Source organism: Ambystoma mexicanum, chromosome 8 (genome assembly GCF_040938575.1).
Source record: "Ambystoma mexicanum isolate Mex_15411 chromosome 8, UKY_AmexF1_1, whole genome shotgun sequence".
In the NCBI taxonomy this organism is placed as follows: Eukaryota; Metazoa; Chordata; class Amphibia; order Caudata; family Ambystomatidae; genus Ambystoma; species Ambystoma mexicanum.
The window spans coordinates 593,594,739-593,614,442 of NC_090929.1; the positions used below are offsets into that span (position 1 = coordinate 593,594,739).

The 19,704-nt window shown below is 43.5% G+C and overlaps 1 protein-coding gene across 8 annotated transcripts in view; it reads left to right on the forward strand.

The window, feature by feature from the left end:
* The window catches only part of ESPN (espin), a 1,343,653-nt gene that overhangs the window by 1,097,017 nt on the left and 226,932 nt on the right, over positions 1-19,704 (forward strand). For all 8 annotated transcript variants that reach the window (XM_069610300.1, XM_069610294.1, XM_069610295.1 and 5 more), the window contains 2 exons: positions 7,197-7,342; positions 9,748-10,023. In XM_069610300.1, coding sequence (XP_069466401.1) covers positions 7,197-7,342; positions 9,748-10,023 — 422 coding nt within the window. The remainder of the gene's footprint in view (positions 1-7,196; positions 7,343-9,747; positions 10,024-19,704) is intronic.

Below are 19,704 nucleotides of genomic sequence, written 5' to 3' on the forward strand. Positions count from 1 at the left end.
AGCGCCTAGGGAGAAAAAGACCAGAACAAAAGGCGAGAGAGAGAAGGGAATAAGGAAAGCTAAATCTCCATGTTAAGATTTACCTGTTGATTCATTCCCTCTTCACGCCGGATCCTGGCATTTCCGGACCCCGGCCCCTAAGGGGAAAAAGAGACATCAGTGTTAATGAGCGAATGAAAAGACATTACCAAAAAACGCTCATTAAAGACTTACCTGATCTCTACAAGGATTTCACCTCTCATCTCGGGTCGGTGCCTGTTCCCCGGCATTCCGTACCCCGGCCCCTATGGGGAAAAAGACACTAGCATTAGTACATTAATGCATGGACACAAGGGGAACCTCTTATCAAAAAAACTTACCTGGAAGCCAAGCAAGTTTGGTTCTCACCAATCCGAAAATCCAGTGAAGTAACTGGATACCAACGCGTCCCTGCATCAGAAGCAGGATGGAGAGCTTGTCCTTCCAGACCCTAAGGTGAGACGCTACGAGAAATCACAGAAGGATTTCAAGGAGGGTGAGAGGGGAAAGTGGGAGGCCGATTGCATTACCCCGCAGACAGTTAATCCCCTATTTTCGCCTACAGAAGGATACTTCTGCGAGCCAGACAAGCCAGATTTGGGGGCCCGGTCCAGTCTGTCTTCCGAACCCTGCGCATCACCTTAGAAGAGGTCACAGCAGCGCGAACCAGGCCAGCGCCTCCGTGGGAGTCAGGTGAGCGTAACATTGAACTAGCTGCCCTTAAGTTTGATGTTCTTTGTATCATCATCACTATTAGATCTGCTGACATATTCAATTCCCAAGCTGGCTTAGCTAAGGGGCACGCAATCGCCAATTCTGATTTCCTGTAGATATGCTGAAAGTGCTTAATCCACTTACCCTCTGCAATTACATTACTTTGTAGTTGGCTTTGGGTATTATGCATGGAGTTCATTATTTAGCAAAACGTCCTCGTATCTTTTTTTACTAGGGTCTCCATCATTTTAATTCCATCGTTCTGTATCAGTATGAATCTCTAGCTCTTTATCCAATTTGTAAACTTTTCTTTCATACTTTTGATGACCATTAAACCTATGTCCTGAGGCTGGGGAGATTATCTCACTAATCGAATCTCCTGTGTAAGGATTCTCTTTTTCTCCTGGGCTTCTCATTCCCCGCCCTCGGATAGCCCTGTGATGGCTTTTTAAGTTCTGGAGATGATTATTATACCCTGCCAAGTTCCCCACATATCTTGAGAGTCTATTTCCTGCCTGATTAGCTGTCACGCCCTTCATGATACGCTCAGAAGGCGCAGCAGAGGGAGCCTTTCAAACTCAATCTCAACTGAGCGTGATCACTCCAATTCGATTTCACCACTCTCAATTCCTCACATATCTCAAAGAGGTCTAATGGTACTGCTACATAGTGCAGGTATGCTATCTTCTCCCCTATCTGCTAAGTTGATCTCGAGGAATGTACCCCTCTATTGCCCCGTTCAAGATTCATAGATTCCATGTACTTAGCAGGTCTGACAAGATAGATCCATCCCCTCCCCACTTTAATTTATCTGGGATACACTATCTCCCTCATTACTTTCCGCCCCATGTATAACCGTATTGAAATCACCAGCCATAATCATATGGGAACCGTTTCGATAACACAGAAATATTTCACAATCTTATCCACATTTTTCAGCCAGGCAACCCACCTCTATGCGAGCTGCATTACTGTATATATTAACTAACAGTATTGACTTACTGAAACATACATCCTTCAGTTTTACTTCTACTACCAATAAGCCATAGGTATCTACACTCAGAAGTTCTGCTTCTATCAGCATGTTGTTTTGAATCAGTATCGCTAGGCCCCCATAAGGTCTTTCAGTAGGGTCTTTTATCACCTTTTGTTGAAAAGTTCTAAGCCCATCCACCACCATCGGTACACAGAGCTAGGTTTCTTGTAGGAAGATTATTTGATTTTCCAGAAATATTTTTTGTCTATCTGGATTCCCCATAAAGCTATTACAGCCCCTGGAGTTCAAACTTAGAAATCTAACCTTTGGGATCTGTATAAGGGGGACTAGAGCAGGGACTTGTCTTGTGGATCTAGCTGACCCCAGCTTAAATTCGGGGTAGAGATGTGACATACAGTTGTCTTGTATCCCAACTCCTTTAAAGATCCAGCCCAAGTACATAGAAGAGAGGCAATTGCTTGTGAACTCCATTCAATAAGTGCCCAATTCAAGGCACTATGCCACTTAGGGAGCACGATATTTAGAACATCTCTGCTACTAATCGCTGATAACCTTGGAACTTTCTTCAAAAGGGATAGCAGATTGGTACGATTCAAAAATGGGCTATCCACCCCCTGGACCATCTCTTCCACTTTAGCTATATTCCCCAACATTCTGGATAGGCTAAGGTCACGGGTTGCTGGATCACCCTTTTTAGGTCCTACAGGGTTGTCATTTGCCTTGTAGCCCATCATAGAGTTACCACTTTTAGTTTTTGGGCATATGTCTTCCTGTTTGTTTAAGTTATGATCCATGTGAATTGACTCCCTTTGTTTCTCCCTACTTTTAGGTAAATTCAACATCCCTTGTTCTTGTCCTCTAGCAGGGGTGATCCAATTGTCAAGTGGGCCTCTTAATTCCGCTTGTCTGTAGGTTCCATTACCCATGTCTCAAGTTACCATTGCTCTTCTGCCTTTAGGTGCCAAGACCACCGGTTCTGGACAGCCAGAATCCAATTCTGCAATGTTTCCCTTAGAAAGCTCTAGAGGTCTATGCCGATGAGCCATTTTCCTGGCGGGCAGGCGTCTCCTCTATTTGTTGAGGCCTGTAGATCTCTCAGCATGGACATCTCATTACATAGCATATCAATAGCATCTTGCTCTGTTGCTGCCGTAATGGTAAGGGAATCATACCTTAAGGCCAGGGTTGGAACCAACATCACCCTGGAGTTCCCATGGGTTGCATCCACCCCCAGACATACAATCTCCTTGTTTATTTCCTGTATCTGTTCCCCCATCCCGTTTGGGGGCTGCGATGGTGCAACAACCCCCAGGGGGAAGCTCTCCTTATTCACCATTGGATGTGCACTATTGTCTAAGATTGCATCCACGACTTGACCACAAGGCCTTCATCTCTTGTTCTGTTGCAAGTCTGGAGCATAATGAAAGGAGAGCCTCCATTTTTGCCAAGATCATGTCAATATTATGCCTATACAAGGTTCCACCGGCTTCCATTTCCTGGCCCTCGGCTGTTGAGTCTACTCTTTCTTCGGTAGAGGCCGCACCTTCATTCGAAATCACAGAGCTTGACAGCAGCACCTCCAAATCCGGCATGGCAGCCAAGTTAGTGTCCAGATTGTTGTCATAACTTTGGCCCGGTATTTCCACCAGCTGGAACGAACTATGAGCAAAGACTTCCACTTAAGGTCCATTAGCAAGTTTAGCAGTGAACCATCATTTTCAATAGAGAAGGCGTGATGTGTGTCATTATGATCCATAGTACTGTTCCTATCCACTGTTTTGGACCTTGTAGGAACATTTTCTATCAGTCATGTTGCGGGGCCCAGGAGGCAAAAGGAACCCTGTAATTTTCAGTTGTGTGCTGGACTTATGATATTAATCATCACCTCCTTTGTTTCCCCACTTTTGAGTGCGGAATGTCTTTGCCAGCTGCCTGGTGTCTGCTGCCACTACTAGGCCATTTAATAGGCCCCTGAGGGCCCGTAGGTCCACTACAGAGGGCATAACGGTGCTGCCTCATCTCTCCACTCACACCCATGATCTTTTGGTCATGGAAGTATCATGGGGTTGAAAAATGATGGGGGGAGAGAGGTGAAGGGGTGGAGTGCAGTAAGAGGGAAACTTCCACAGAGTCGCCTCACCAACCCCCACCTCCACAGAGAGTCAAGGCAGAATGAGCTCACTGACAGATATGGGTGCTATACTATTGCACTTGGCCCCAAGAGCTATGAGCTCACTCCCACAATACCTCCTCCAGCCATTGTTGCGGTCAACTCAGGACCCTTCAATCTGCAGGCTGCGTGATGCACTCACTGCTTCAGTCAGGATCTGATCGGGCTGTGGGGGTTCCGCTCAAATGGCATTTGGTGCCACGCTCACTATCATGTATATTTTGCTCTGAAATCACCATCTTTAACTCTAGTAGGCCACTTCGAACATGCAGATAGCTTATGTATAAAAACACTGAAGTATGGATCTTCAGAGCTTCCACATGAGCGGCACTATCTGAGCGCACAGCTCCGCTTACCCGCTGGTGGTGTGCTGAATACTGGCACTGGGGCACTGCCTACAACAACCCAGCACACTTCCCAGAGACACTACCAGCAGGCCAGCCGCCAACAACAGCACCGGCAGTACCCAAGCACCAGGGTATCAACAGCACCAGTAAACCAGCAATGCCTGGAAAATCAACGGAGCAAGCAGAACACAGCACCATCACTGTTACTCCGTAGCAGCAGCAGCAGCTACCATCCCAATCTTTGTATCTCGAATGCTAGAGAAGCAGACCCATAATGTACGAGTACGTGTACGTGAACGTGAATGTTTCAAGCCGCAAAAAACAGCAGAATTAGCACTCAGCCGCTTCTGACACAGCTCAGCCTCTGCAGTCTGTGCTTTGGCGTTGGGTACAGTGATCTTTTTTATTGTATTGTATTGTTTATTTATTTATAGAGTGCACCGGGCCGTCAGGCATCTGGGCGCTTACAAAGGTTTAGGTTGCAGGTACATAAATTTAGGTTACAAGTACATAGGCAATATACAGTATATAGCAAGGCAATATACAGAGAGCAATTTACAGGGATATTTCAGTGAGCACGATAAGTACACAGATATGCATATATACAGTTCAAGGGTGGTGACATTAGTGGACATTGGCATGCAGCCAATGTTTGACATTGGTCTTGAAGGCAGGGAGGGATGGTAATGCTCTTAGTGTATCTGGTATGGAGTTCCAGAGATGAGCAGCCAAGACTGGGAAACTGGATCCACCTGTATTTATTGGTTTAAAGTTAGGGATTCTGATGCTATTAGAGTACGCTTTTCTAATGGGACGTTCTGATGTACGTTTGGTGAACCTCTCAGTAAGAAATATAGGTGCCTTATTGTTGAGGCAATTGTAAGTCAGGTTTAGTGTTTTGTACTTGATTCTGTCTTTGATGGCTTGCTAATTGATGGAACGTCATACGCCAGAGATATGTTGGCCTTTAGGTATGCCTAGGTGCAGTTCTAAGCGTGTCGTTTTGGAGGGTTTGGAGTTTGTTGGTATTGTGACTGGTGGTGCCTAAGTACAGTGCATTGCGGTAGTCCAATTTGGAGAGAATTAGTGCCTGTGCAATAGTAATGCAGCTATCTGTGGTCAAGAATGGTTTGCACGTGTAGCTGGTGGCGGAGGCAGTGGCATTCACTTGTCTGTTGAGATTGAGTGCTGAGTCAAAATAGAAACCTAGGGTTTTTACTTCCTTGGCGACTTTGATCTTAATACCATCAATGGTGATGGCATTGTATTTGGTGGGGAGTTTGTTTAGTTTGTTAGTCGACCCAATGATTGGGAGTTTGGTCTTTTCGTCATTAAGACATAGGCCATGTGTGGCCATCCAAGTCTGTATAATTTGGAAGATTTTGTTGATAAGCCCTACATCCTACCGAGAATCTAATCTATTGAGAATTATTTTCAGAAGCTTATCTGCAGTGCAGAGGGGTCAAGCCTGCTTGTCACCACGTGGCCTGATATCTAAGGAACTGGCATTATACATTACCTTCTAACCATTTCTATTTTTAGCATCTAGTCATGTATTTTTCCTTAGTTCTTGTACATGAACAATAGAACTTGTTACCATGGAAGTTCATTGCACATAGAGATCTGCTGCAAACAAGACAACCAACGCAAGCATGTTGTACTGATGCATCCGCAATTAATTTACTCTAATGTGCAGTCTCACAGCCGTGTTCATACCATGCCAAATGGGCAACGGTACACAGAGGCAATGCAGGGGACCTAAAGGGGCTATAGCCCCTGGTCGTTTGGTTGTAGCCGCAGATAGAAGCTCAGGGAAAACAACCAAAAGGCTAGCCCTGAGTCCTGACATTAGCGTAGCCCCAGATCATTTCCATATATAGCAACACCCCTGACGGTACAACTGTTCTTCCACAAATCCATTACTGATTTATCACAGCACTACCTACTGCCTTATTTGTATTGAGGGATAGTGGGGGGGTGGCCTGGGTCGCCTATAATGTGTTTAAACTGGTTCTTTGTGTGTTTTCACTGATCTGTGTCATTTCATCTGGGGCCAGATTACAGAAACTTTGCACCGGGACACATTAAAAAACCATTACACCTCGACAAGTTCAGTGTGGCATATTAAAAGCACCAGGGCAAAAATTGCCCTTGTGCTAAAAAGATGCCTTTCACTACGTTTTTGCACCGGGGCAAAGTGCGCCTAGTGCTAATACGAACTGGTATTAGTACTAGGGCAAACTTTGCCCTGGTGCAAAAATGCACCAAACATTTATATTTTTAGCACTAGGACAATTTTTGCCCTGGTGCTTTTACTATTCCAAACTGCACTTGTCGAGGTGCAATGGTTTTTTAATTTGTCCCAGTGATTTAAAAAATAGGGCAAACTTTGCCCTAGTACTAATACTGTGCAAACTTTACACTTGCACTGATGAAAAGTTTCTGTAATCTGGCCCCAGGTGTCCTCTGGCGGACGGCAGTGCGGAGCAGGATATACACCCTACACATTTCCCCTCTACCTGGAGGGAAACCAACAGCATATCCATCTGCATGGGCGCAGAGAGGGATGAATCCTACGGATTCCACCTGCTCTTTTCAAAAGCTACAAGCAGGCAGAATCCATAGGGATTTATCGTAATGACTTCCGGATGCGGATGCAGTCTGTTCCGCCTCATTTCATGCCTCCTTTCACATGAGTCTGTGATTGTTTTAAGAATTGATCGTCATTCAAAATGATAGTGGGTGAAGAGTTTACAAGGTTGGCTCACTCTACCCTGGACATTATACTGTCCACTGTGCTGTCCTAGCTTTCTGTGTTTATACTAATTGCAGCCTCTAGATACCCTGATATTCAAATGGAAGCATGCATGGACTTCCCTCTTCCAGCTACTGATTCACTGCTCTAATTATATTTCTTTAAGCAAAAAAAACATATGATTGCTCTTTGCAGGTACCAAGTCATTCAACATGATGTCACCCACAGGAGACAACTCCGAGCTACTGGCAGAAATCAAAGCCGGGAAAAGCCTCAAACCGACTCCTCAGAGCAAAGCCCTCACGACTGTCTTCTCCGGCAGCGGGCCCGCAGGATCAAATGTAAGTCACTGGATCACTCTGAAGATGCCTTTCATAGTCAGGGATTTTTCAACCGTTTTTTAAATGTGGTGCGGTGTCCTCTATTGCACGTGCTACTGTTGTCATTGCAATTCTAAAGGGGTTGACGTCGACTTCGTTAAATTTGCCATCTTGGCTACCAATTGCGAACAAAGCAGGTATCTCCCACATGTGGAATGTAAAATCTGCATCCGACGGCACATTTCATGTTCAGGGATTTTTCAACTTCTAATTATATGTGGTTTGGTTTCCTTAATGCAACATGTCACTGATGTCATTGTCATTCTAAGGGGGCTGGCACCGACTTCCTTAAATGTGCCATCTTAGCTACCAATCGGCAACAAGCCAGGGATCTCCTACATGTGGAATGCAAACTCTGTATCTGATGGCCAGACCCTCATCCAATGGACAAATGTGTTTCCTGTACTGAAGGTGTACATTGACTAGGCAATGTGAAGCTGTTGGTGAGTTGAGAGCTTCGGTATGTTGTGCAGTCAATCCAGCATCCTTGAAACGATTACAGGCCCAAAAGTATGCCTTGGAAAGCTGAAAGCACACCCCTTGAAAATCAGGAGAACAAGTATTATGCAAACTGAGAGGTGGTCCCAGCATAGTGATTTTGCGCTTGTAACAAATATTTCGAGGTGTCCCTCACCATTTTAGAAAACGAACTAAAAGGTGCAAAATGTTACATTTTACACATTTAGCCCTTTTTAAAATTGGGCTTGGGTACAAATCAGTATGGAGTTTGGATGTCTTCTATCTACTGCACCATTTTGCACAAATCATACACATGATTTCATTGAGGCAGTGCACTCTGTAAGGACGTATTTTCTAATAACAGAGCAGAGTAAGGACATCACTTCTGCGAGTATCGAGCAGTATGAATACATTTTGTTTCTTTAACATGAAATGTATAATGTTGTCACAAACATTGCCCTCGATTTTTCTTCAGAATATTGAAATTAAGACGACCATTTCCCGGGGCAGAGGAGAGAGTATTGAGAATCATTTATTTGTTTTGGATTAATAGTAGACCTTTCTACTATCAAAAAAGTCAACAATGAGAAAACCACAACAGAGTGTTAGTATTTGTGATCAGCTACATAACCAATGGACAAGGGGCTAGCATGTTACCACATTAGACTTTTCAAGAAAGGCCTTTTTATGAATATTGTGTATATTACAATATCTTGTAACTCCAGGAACAAGAAGAGAGCCTGGGCACCACTAGGGCTCGGCTGATAATGACTCTTGATTTGAACAACAGGTTCTATGTTCATGTTTATGCTCAGTGGTATTTGCAAAGATCGCATGCATACGCAAACACACGCTCTAACACACAAGCTTACACACGCCCACATATGGGTGTCAAGGTGTTAGCACTTAACTTAAGCTCTCCAGGTAGGAAAACTAAGCTGGCTTAGAGAACAGGCATGTTTTCTGTTTGTGGTGGAATTTAATGAAATGTGACCAGAATCTAATGTCCAAAGGCATTGAGTTCCAGAGTTCTGGTTCCAGCACAGAAAAGGAGCAACCTCTATTTTGGTTGAATCTAAATCATGGTACGACACACGGTTGGAGCTTTTGTGATCCAAGACAGCAGAAAGGGGTCTATGGGATGTTAAGATTTACATATGGGGTTAACTAAGGAAAGGAGTCATAAGAGAATGTGACAGAAGCATTGACATGCAAAGTGCCAATAAACACAGTTCGAGAAGCAAATATTTTTTCAATAGAATATAAATCCTATAAATAAGTCTTAACGAGAAAGCAAGGGCTCTGGCACAACCTTAGAATATATAACTTTTAAGGATAAGGTATTATATTTGAGGAACAGATCCTAGCATGACGGCATTTACAGATCCTGGAAAGAATACCTTGCAGGAACACTACTGAGACATCAAGTAAGACCAAGTAAACCCGTTAATCATATTGAGCCTGTATACAAAAGGAAGGCAGGGATTTGGGGCTGCCACATGTGACTCACTTCCATATATTGTTCAATAATGTTACTTATTTAGAACAGAACTGCAAGGTCTGATTTGTTATTTATTTATATATATTTATGGGTTTGTATAGCGCTGCAGCCCGCAGGCATCAGAGCGCGTTCCATGTAGACGAAAACAGTAGTGACGGGACAACATATAGGTGTGTTATGATTTGGTCTATGATTGGTTTAGGGTGATTTATTTGAAGAGCAGGGTCTTCGGTTTCTTTTTGAAACATGGGAGGTTTGGTTCAGTTCTTAGGGTCGCAGGTAGTTTATTCCATTTGTTTTTTGCTTTGGCCGAAAATGCCCGGCCTAGGCCCTTTGTTCTTTTAGTTGGCATAGCGTGAAGTAATGTGCACTTCTGTTAAATGGCTGTTTTTCTTCTCACTTGTAGGCAGAGATTCAGAACTCAGCACCGCCTGTGGCGACAACCCCATCCCCTCCCGGCACCCCGACATTCACCTCCAACTCCAGAGCGGTGAGCTCTCCAGAGCCAGTGGTTAATGGCAACACGGTGCCCAGCACCCCAAGTCCGGCCAACCAAATGGACATTGAGACACTAATCCCCACCCACGATGAGCAGGGGCGTCCTATACCCGAGTGGAAACGGCAGGTGATGGTGCGGAAACTGCAGATGAAGATTCAGGAGGAGGAGGAGCAAAAGCGCAAGGTCAGAAACTTCTTTGGTCGATAGCTTGCGATGAGTGTGTTTTGATTTGATGTGTTTTGGCATGAAGACTTGCTTTCAGTCCCCATTTCCTAATCAAATAGACCGCACCAATGAGTTGCACATAAATATGACAAGTACTCCCAGGCCGAGTCCAGACCTCACAATGAAAGGACAGAAGTAGCACAGTCAGATTATTTAAAACAATATTGTTATGTTTAAACAAGAGAAATGTGCCTTCTCACAAGTCATGCTCAAAGCAGTTTGTAAGTGTCATGCAGTACCAATGCAATTATAACCAAACCTGGATGTTTTTAGATGAAGCCAGTAGTTCTGGACGGTCTGCTGGGCTCAGACAGAGTCAGTCCCATGCCAGGATCTACCTGATGTGTGACTGCTCTACCCAAGAGTCCCATACCCAAAGGCCTCTCAAAACTTCAACCCCCCATTACCCCTCCCTGAGTAGGCTCCATATTTCCATAACCACCAAACTAGCCCCTCAGAATCTTCTGGGAGTTACAAATAAACACACAAGATGCCATCGCTCAGCAGGCAGACCATTTGAAAGACTTTTTGGAAAGTGTGTTCGAGGAGACGGGCTCTGTCTTCAGGTTCCATTTTGAAAATGACATGAAGGTTTGATTTGGTATCTGCCCGGTCAGTGATCTGCAGGGAAAGTGGTCTGCAGTTAACATCCTTCTAAAAACGGATCTGGAATGTCTAAGAGGCGAATTAACAATATAAGTAATAAATGAATACACACATGAATTCATGAATGTGCCACTTAATACCTCCTTCGTATTAAGAAGCTTACCAAGTAGTTTAATTTACCAGCAAAATATGTATGACAGGTTTGTGTAATTGACACTGGATATTTGTATTTAACACTTGTGGTAAAATACCACCATTGTGGGCAGAGAAAATATTATTATATTATTACTATTATTTTTATTATGGTATTTATTGAGCACTGACCTAGCTTTGATAAGCACTTTACAGAGGTATACACCAATACAGATACATAACAGAGCACGTTAACAGAGGTGTACAGCATTACAGGTGCATAACGGAGAGCTTATAACACCCAGCAGTAATAACCTCTTGTCAGGTTAAATCTGGAGGTAAATTAATTACCACTAGCGGTAATAACATTATCCCGTTTGCTGAAAAATACCACCAGGAAAAGGTGGTAATTATCGCTGAAAATATGATCATTACGAACTTGTCTGAAAAGGGGTCAAAACGAGAACAAGCTTCTGATAATTTAAGTGTGGGCACAAAATACTGAGGTAACAATGTAGGGGAGGTTTGCTCTGTGAGAGCTGTACCCCTGCTCCACAATTTAAATATGTTATGACTTGTAGAAACTCTTACTGCCTATTGCATACACCCAGCAGCATTTCTAAAATGACAGCAAATATGTGTTCAAGTGGTGGTATTTTTACTCCCCGTGGTAATTATTCCACGACTGTTTATCATCAGCAGTAATGGGATAATGCCAGTGGAAATATATAACTGTAATATCGACAGTATGACAGCGGGCGGAGGGTGTGCTATTGGTGATGTGTTCATTTACTATTACAAGTATTTCTTACAAAATGGGGCCCTGGATGTCTCCATGTCTTAGGACCTTCGCTATGGTACTCCACGTCAAAATCAGGGGGACATTACCATCTTCAAAGCCTTTAAAAATCATCTAGCAACCTAGTGCTTACAGTCTTTTGTCATCCCTTTATGGGCCTAGAATGAATTCCATTTGCAAAGCTAAATCAATTAACATTTAAGTTTTTAATGTTCAGACCTATACAATTACTGGCAAAGGAATTGCAGATTATAATGTGATGTGTTTATATGATATGTCATGCTCGATTCCTCCCCAGTCTTACCGCTGGGTTAAGTTTGGATGAACGAAGCCCGAGAGGACCTGTGTACGGCTCTAAGCAGTTGAGCACTTTTAGGAAGTTTTTAAGTCCAGAAAAATCCCCCAAAACTTCCCAAATTGTACTGTGTTAGTTGTGCAGACTCTGAATTAGTTTTAAACATGGGAATAGACTTTGATATTTTTTAACATCTCTCAGAGTCCCTGCCTGGAGTCCCTGTGGACACCTTGGGACTTTTATCAGTCAAGCTGTTTCCGTTTTCTTCCATTTTGTTCCATTTGAAAAGCAGAAGGCTGGAGACTTCTCCACCTTTTGTTACATAGTGGTTTCTCGTTTACTTTAGCTTGGAGTCTGTTGATCATTTACTTCAGAATCTAAAGCATGGACGTTCTTTAGCTTCCAAAAAATGGAATGACTACCACTTTGGAAGCCGTGGAATTGTATGACGTGTTCACAGCTCCGACAGCAGGTTGCATGTGAGGAGACATCTGTGAATTAGTTGTAGTGAAGGACAGATGTGAAAAAATAAAGCAGAATCAAATGTTGGTAACACACAGACATTAAAATAGATACACAGCAAACCACAAGAAATGTAGTGGGCTCAGTGCAACATAATGAACATTTTAAAGAAAGCACACATTGAAATTAAATATGTACTATTTCTACTGCTTCTTTTGAATTTTTGGGTGGGTGCTACATTTTATTTTGTCTGTAGAGCGAAAATAAATGGAGTGCTTAATATTGCAAGTGTGCTTTACTCGAAACAAAAGTCCTGGCTCTTCAACCTATATGAGTATTTCTTCAATGTCTACCATGCATACCCTCACAGGTTGAACTTCTTCCCTGTGAATGGTATTTAGTTATTTGTACCCCAGGCATGGTGGCGAGAACTCACGCCAGTTCAGTCACTCCTGGGAATGAACTCCTTTATACACTTGAATAAGGGGTCGTCACTCCAAATTACTGGACTATCTTTGTATAAACACTTTTTAAACGAGCATGGAATCACTCTTCTATATGTGAATGCTGTGTACTTCGGGAAACCAAAGGCACACATACAGCCTGTCAGTACGTGTTGTAATCGTGCCACTGCATGACTCTTGAGAAGCAATCCCCAGAACATCCTCAACCGATAGGTCCTGTAGCTTATTACATAACAAATACACCAGTACTTAGTTAACGACAAGATTAATTCTGCACCAGACAGTCATTCGGGAGCAGTGGTCGAAGTGGGCGGTTTCATTTAAAACAAAAATTGTAAGAAGAAGTTAAAACTTTCACTTTCAGTGCACTGCACTTAGCGTTCTCCTAAAGAGTAGGAGAATGTTTTTGGGGGTCTGTATTGTGCGTGCAAGGTTGCATGGCGATGGGGATTGTGGGTAGCGGTGCAGGCCAGTAGGGAACATAGTTCCACTACTTCTTTTTGTGCACTTCGACCACTGTTCGGGAGGGAATGTAGTCATGCATCACCAACAGCGATAGTGCATTCCATTAGTGCTAAATAGCACTCATAGTAATTACTGCTTTTGATGAAAATTACCGCTGATGAAAAACATATTTATATGATTTTCAAGTTAAATGAGTACTACTGAAATGGACTACTAAAGTTAAAAGAACACACAGTTACCATCGTACAAATCGACAATAAATAAATACTGTCAGTCACACTACACATGATGTTCAGCAATACAAGTAAGGTACCCAAGGCATTCACCACTCCTACACTATTACCTGAATATTTAGGGGCCCGCCTGATCTACACTTTATGTTAGTGGCAGCTAGTTTTGATGTTGACCATGCTCAAGATTAGTTCAGAACTGATCACATTTCTTTTGGTAATTGCCACAATTTGTATGCATTATTTTCTTTGGTAATGGGGATTACCAGGGCCAATGGAATTCCCAGTTGTAATAGCATATTTACCACTAGTAGTCATTGGACAGCTAGACTTAATTTTAAAACAAGTGTTAAAGAATTTTCCCTAGAGATGTTTTTAGGCAGGGGCAAAAGAGGCACATGCTCCAGGCCCCCACATTTTAGAGCCACCAGTTTCATAGTTCAGCAGGGCGTTCTGCATGACTGCAGTGCCTTGCACTGTCGTGTTATATTGAGTCCACCCTTAACCTATGGACTTCCTTCCCACCCCCAATCAAGGAGCCCTGCAATACTTGCATACGTTTTTTAGCGCTAGCTTTACTGAAGACTCATATCAAGTAACACAGATCTCCCCTCCTGTGGCCACAGTGAACCAAGAACCAGGCTGGGGTATGGGAAATATTTGTATTTATTTGTAAGTTAGGTAATAGAGATCACACTAAAACGACAAACGCAACCTTCTTTGTGGCTCACAATTAAACTTTTTGTTACACAAATAAATGACACAAGTTGGTTGGGGAAGCTGGACCAATAGGATTACCCAATTAAATTACAGTCTATAGTTGTGAGTTGTGAGTGCACACTGGGAATGAGCTTTGATAATTTTGAATTTTAATAAAAAAACACCCCATGCCAAGGGGAATTAAATTCATATTTTACTTAAATAGGCTAAGGAACTACACAGTTTTGCACCCCCACCCCACTATAAAGGGAACATATTTAAGGCCAGCAGACTCCCCACCGTTTGGTTTCAAAGTGGTAGATTCTACTTACATTGAAAACCTCTTTTTAAAGTTCAGGAAAGTCACCTGCATTTCAGGACCGGCTAGGAGGACATGGCAGGTGTCTGGTTAAAGGATGGCCCCAGCGATTCACCATAGGACGCAGTCAGCTTTTAGGACTACCAATAGACCACTCCACCCAAATGTAATTTCAGCAAAATCTCCTTTTGGTGTTCCTTTGCGGCTGTCAGATGGTACATTTAAGCAGCTCTCCTCTTTCCTTATAGTGCATCCACTTTATGTACCAGGGATGACACCAACAAGATTTCAATAGTGGGAGAAGCCCTGCAAGAATTCTCGCAACCACATATGGACAGTTACCGGTATCGCTATCCCCAAGTCCAGCCTCTCTGTAAGGATTGGTTTAGGAGTCTGGAGCAGACATATGGCAATTCTCATTTGCAATACCCTTTGTTTTCCTGTCAACTTTTGGCAAACATCTAGTTATGTGAATAGATAGGCTGACCATGACGGAAGTACAAGGACATTTCATTAACAGCACACTGGCCCTGTACCACACCAAGCTCCAACTGACCAATGTCACAATAGATAGCAAGGGAATAGGGAGAACCCAACCTCGGCTCCCACACCAGAGGGAGAGAAATCAGACATACCGATCACACCATACAATGCTCATTAGGATACAGCTGGGGCTGCGCCCAACCATCCCACACTACAATTAGGTGGCCTATAAGGAATCAGGCAACAACCCCACTCACAGGAATGCAGCTCAAATGGAACAAGACGTATTAGAACCAGGATACAGACCCCACTAACCCAACTTTCAAATCTCTGCATACTCAAAACTCACACAACCATCTCTCATCCAGTAACCCACATGCACTTTACCACACTGCATCAACAACACACAAACAACACATGAACAACACATGAACAGCACCTACAACACACAAGGGGCCTCATTACGACCCTGGCGGTAAGGGGTTTACGCCAGCGTTAGCTGCGCCGACCCCTTACCGCCAATTACGAGGTCCCCTAGCGCCATGGCGCTTTTAACACCTGCTTTTAGCAGGTGTTAAAATCCATGGCGCTAAGGGACCATGGAGTTAATTACGCCACCGTAATTTACGGTGGCGTAATTAACGCCTTCCCCACTCCCATTATGCCCTATGGGGCAAAAATGGGAATGGGGAAGGGTAAATGGGGATTGGGGACTTACCGCCCCGCCAAGGTCGGAATGGGGCGGTAAGTCCGCCAACCACCATGGCGTAAACGTAGTTTACGCCATGGTGGTAAAGTCACGGCCCAGGCGGTAACTTACCGCCTGGGTCGTAATGAGGCCCAAGGTCTCGCCCGATCTGATACTCACACCAAAGCTCAGCGCACTGTGTATACCAAACTGATGCTTCCAACAGTATACCACTTCTCCCACTCCCTACACCTCCTCCACCTGACTTACCCTTCCCGCCCTCCTTCTTGTTTACAGATCCACCAGAGTGCGTGGGGACCAATTCCAATGGTGGCAGTGCGCTATATAGGTACCTTTAACATAACATAACATAACATAACCTAACATGTGTCTAAACTTTGTGATTTACTAGTAACTGCCATAGTATAAATGTGTTCCGATTCAGCTAATCATGGGGAATTAAATAAAACAACAAACAGAGCCACATCATGTTGCCCGGGCATTTGTCAATTTTCCAGCATTTGTACAAAAAGCATAATAGTTATGCAAATGCAACTTTCTCTCCACATTCCTAATTTTGCCCTAATTTTACCCTCCACCAGTTCACCAACTTTCAAATTCGGAGCATGTTCAGAGCAGCCAGGAACACCTTTGAGCTGATCATTACAATTCTCTAAGTCACAGGTGGATGAATTGTATTGCAACAAAGTCGCCTGGAAATTATCTAAAAAAAATGAAACATACATGTAATCAGTGGTTTCTCAGAAAATGCAACAATTGTGATTATCCATTTGAACAAAGGGAATGTGCAATATGATCTTCCCTTCCTCCAAGCCATTTGCTACTCTTGGCCAGCCTGTGACCAGAGTTTTTAAAAAAATGTTTTTATTATCCTCTTTGTTGTTTGAATTCAGAGTTCAGCCTTGATTGCAGCCCCTGTTTTCACACCTCTGCCCTACATTCCGGTCATGCACCGGCTACAATATTTTGCCTGCACAGAACTGCCATCAGAGACAGCAGGTTTAGGAAAACTCGTTTTTTGACACCCTTCGGCAGGCCACATTTTATTGCAGTTGTAAACAGTTGGGATGCATAAATCAGGCTTTCAGTGGGGGGAGTCCTTTGTGAAGTTGGCCCAGAGACCCATGATTTGTCCTTGGCTGAAAGGTACTCACATTTTGCATTTTCTAACATCTGCCTTGATTCTTTGACATTTGGTGTGTTTTACAGATCAGGGTTCACTTTGCTTTTGCACTGGAAGTACAGGGCTGTTTCTTTCATTCATTAATAAAAATACACATTTAGTTATCTACTGTTCGTTTTTCTGCTGAAAAGTGGGTCTGAATTGTCACAGTTCATCACCTTTTGATGGTTGGCAGTTTCAGTGAAAATGCTGCATTTATTTCTCAGCCAGTAATGTGATGTGCTTTTGTAATCTGCACTTGGATTGCATTGTAGTTTTAGCTTTCTCTGGATTTCAACTGCAGAAAGACACCCACATAGTCTGTCTAAATATGCCCCTTTTCAGCATGCAGGTTTCTGAATGCTGGCAGGACATTTCCCCAATGGGCCCTTCAGTTCCGTTGGTTTGGGGCCTATGATTACACCCCACAGTACAGTCAGCATCCTCGAGAAATATTTGTATTGTGTCACCCAGCCATTCGCCTCTCTTCATGTGGAAGCGGTGGTGCTTTAAGTGGGATGCTAAATCATGGGAGGGCTGTAAAATGGGCATTTTGCCAAAGTGCTTGGCATGGCCCAAAGAAGGGGCCAATGGTTTAGGCACGTGCCCCCTTTCCCAAAAAATACACCATGAGACTGTGCAAACACCAATATACATCAGTCAAGAGCTGACACTGGCTTGATATCAAATGAATGCCAAATTGATGTGGCATAATAATGGTGTCATTCTTGCAGTCACCATGAAACACAAGGCATGGCTTATATTTACAGATGTACATGCATCAAACTAGTTAGATTACCAAAATCATCAGATTTTGGATCAGAGTTGCAGACAATAGAAATGGAAAGGGTCAGATTTGCGTACCCTCACCATATGGCATTCTGTCATAGCAACCCTGTGTTGATACAAAATAATACATTTCTTTAACACCAGGCACTTCTGTTGGTATCCAGATGATTAAGGATGCCTGGATTGATGATGCTTTACTATGTTTTGAATTTATATGATTTAAATATAAGCTGAAGCATCCTGATCTTTTTTAGATACAATAAACTTGACTCTTTATTTGATAAATGTCCTAAAGTGTTACATATGGAACAGAACAACAGATCCAGCAGTGTATTGTTCTCACTGCTAGCCCACTGCCAGTCGCCTTGCTATACACATTGATTTCTACAACTCATGTTGCCAAAAACACACAAGACAATCCCAGGAAATGTTAGGAGGATAGTCAAAATGGAAAGAGTGTTCAAGTATATCTTGTAAGGTTTTTACCATGAAGGTGGACTTGAGCCTTTATCCAACAGAGTATCTTGTATTGTATTTTGATCGTTAGAGAAAACATTTAGATCTAAGCTGTTAGATTTTAGTTTGTGAAAAGAAAGTAAAGGCAAAACGGTATGACGTAGTTTCAGCCACAGCCGTTTGTTCCGCAGGTGTTTTTACGAAAACACTTTGTTAAAGAAAAATCATCAAAATTTTGGGGGGGGGGGTGAAAGGACAGATAAGGGGTGGGAGGGTTGAAAACAGTTACAAATAGGTGGGAGTTAGGGGAAACCAGACGTCCTTTCCGGGTCCCGCAAGGGAACCTCCTAATATGGTGGAGTGGGTTTTACGGCACCGGCACCATTACCGGTGCCATTAATCCCATTTCGCCCACCTCGTAATGAGGCCCAGAGCATCTCCATTGCAAGAGGCATTGTCATGCCATTCATGTGAAAATGTGGTCCTTCTTTAATTATTTTTGCACCTAAGCTTTCTGGACTTGGCCAACCATTATGTCCACATGTCACTGTCCAGTTGTCTTTGATTCCATGCCATGTGTGTCCAGTCTTCAATATTTCATGAATGGACACAAGTAGCCATCCTTGTTTTTTCTGGCTGTTTAACTGTTACTCGATATGGTTTGGTTATGTGGACCTAAATCCTTGGTATTGTGCTTTATCTTAAAGATTTGAGAAGAGTGTTTCTATATGCAGACTTTAGCCTTGGCAAATTGTTTGTAATTTTCTTTCATTGCATCATTTATCTCAGTGTTCTTTCTTGGGTTTATTAAATTGGTCATGTCTCATCTCAAATTCAAGAAATTCACCACACTTCGCCCCAGGGCCATGCACCCATGCTTGCTGCCCACACCTGTTCTGCTAGAGCTGTTCTCGCTGTACTTAGTGCTATCCTCCCCCACAAGCTCTGTTGCTTCCACACCCCATCAACCCGACCCAGAACCCACCCCACAGCTCCCTGGCCATTCTTAACCTCTGCTGAGCCCTGCCGCCTCTGTAACACTGTCCTGACAAGCCACAGCTTCCATCTTGTCAAACAACAACCACCCTGAACCCATATCAGAACCCCAGAACCTGCCTCTTACCTGCTCACCTGCAGGATATACACCGGCCATTTGCATGCAGTCCACAGTCCGTGGCCCTACTGCTCACTGTGTGCCAACCCTTATGCGTTTGCATACCCCAGCCCCAATGCCTTTAAAGGCATGACTTCAGACCCCTATCCTCCCACTTGCACACTGCTCTACTGACCAGCTTGTGTCTTTGCTCATCGCCCTGACATTAGAAGGCAGTATTATCCTGATAAATGCCTTAAACAACCTACAAATGGTTGACACACTTATATACTGTTCTAAAGAAAAACTCTACCCACGCCATTCCTCCCATCATTAGCTTCAATTACAGCAGAACCAGGCTTCAGGCTCCTTCCTGCCAATGCCAAGACAACTTGTGTGGAGGAACAGCACACCTCAAGCCACATGCCCCCTCCAAAACTAACACACAGGTACAGTACCAGCCACCAACAACCACT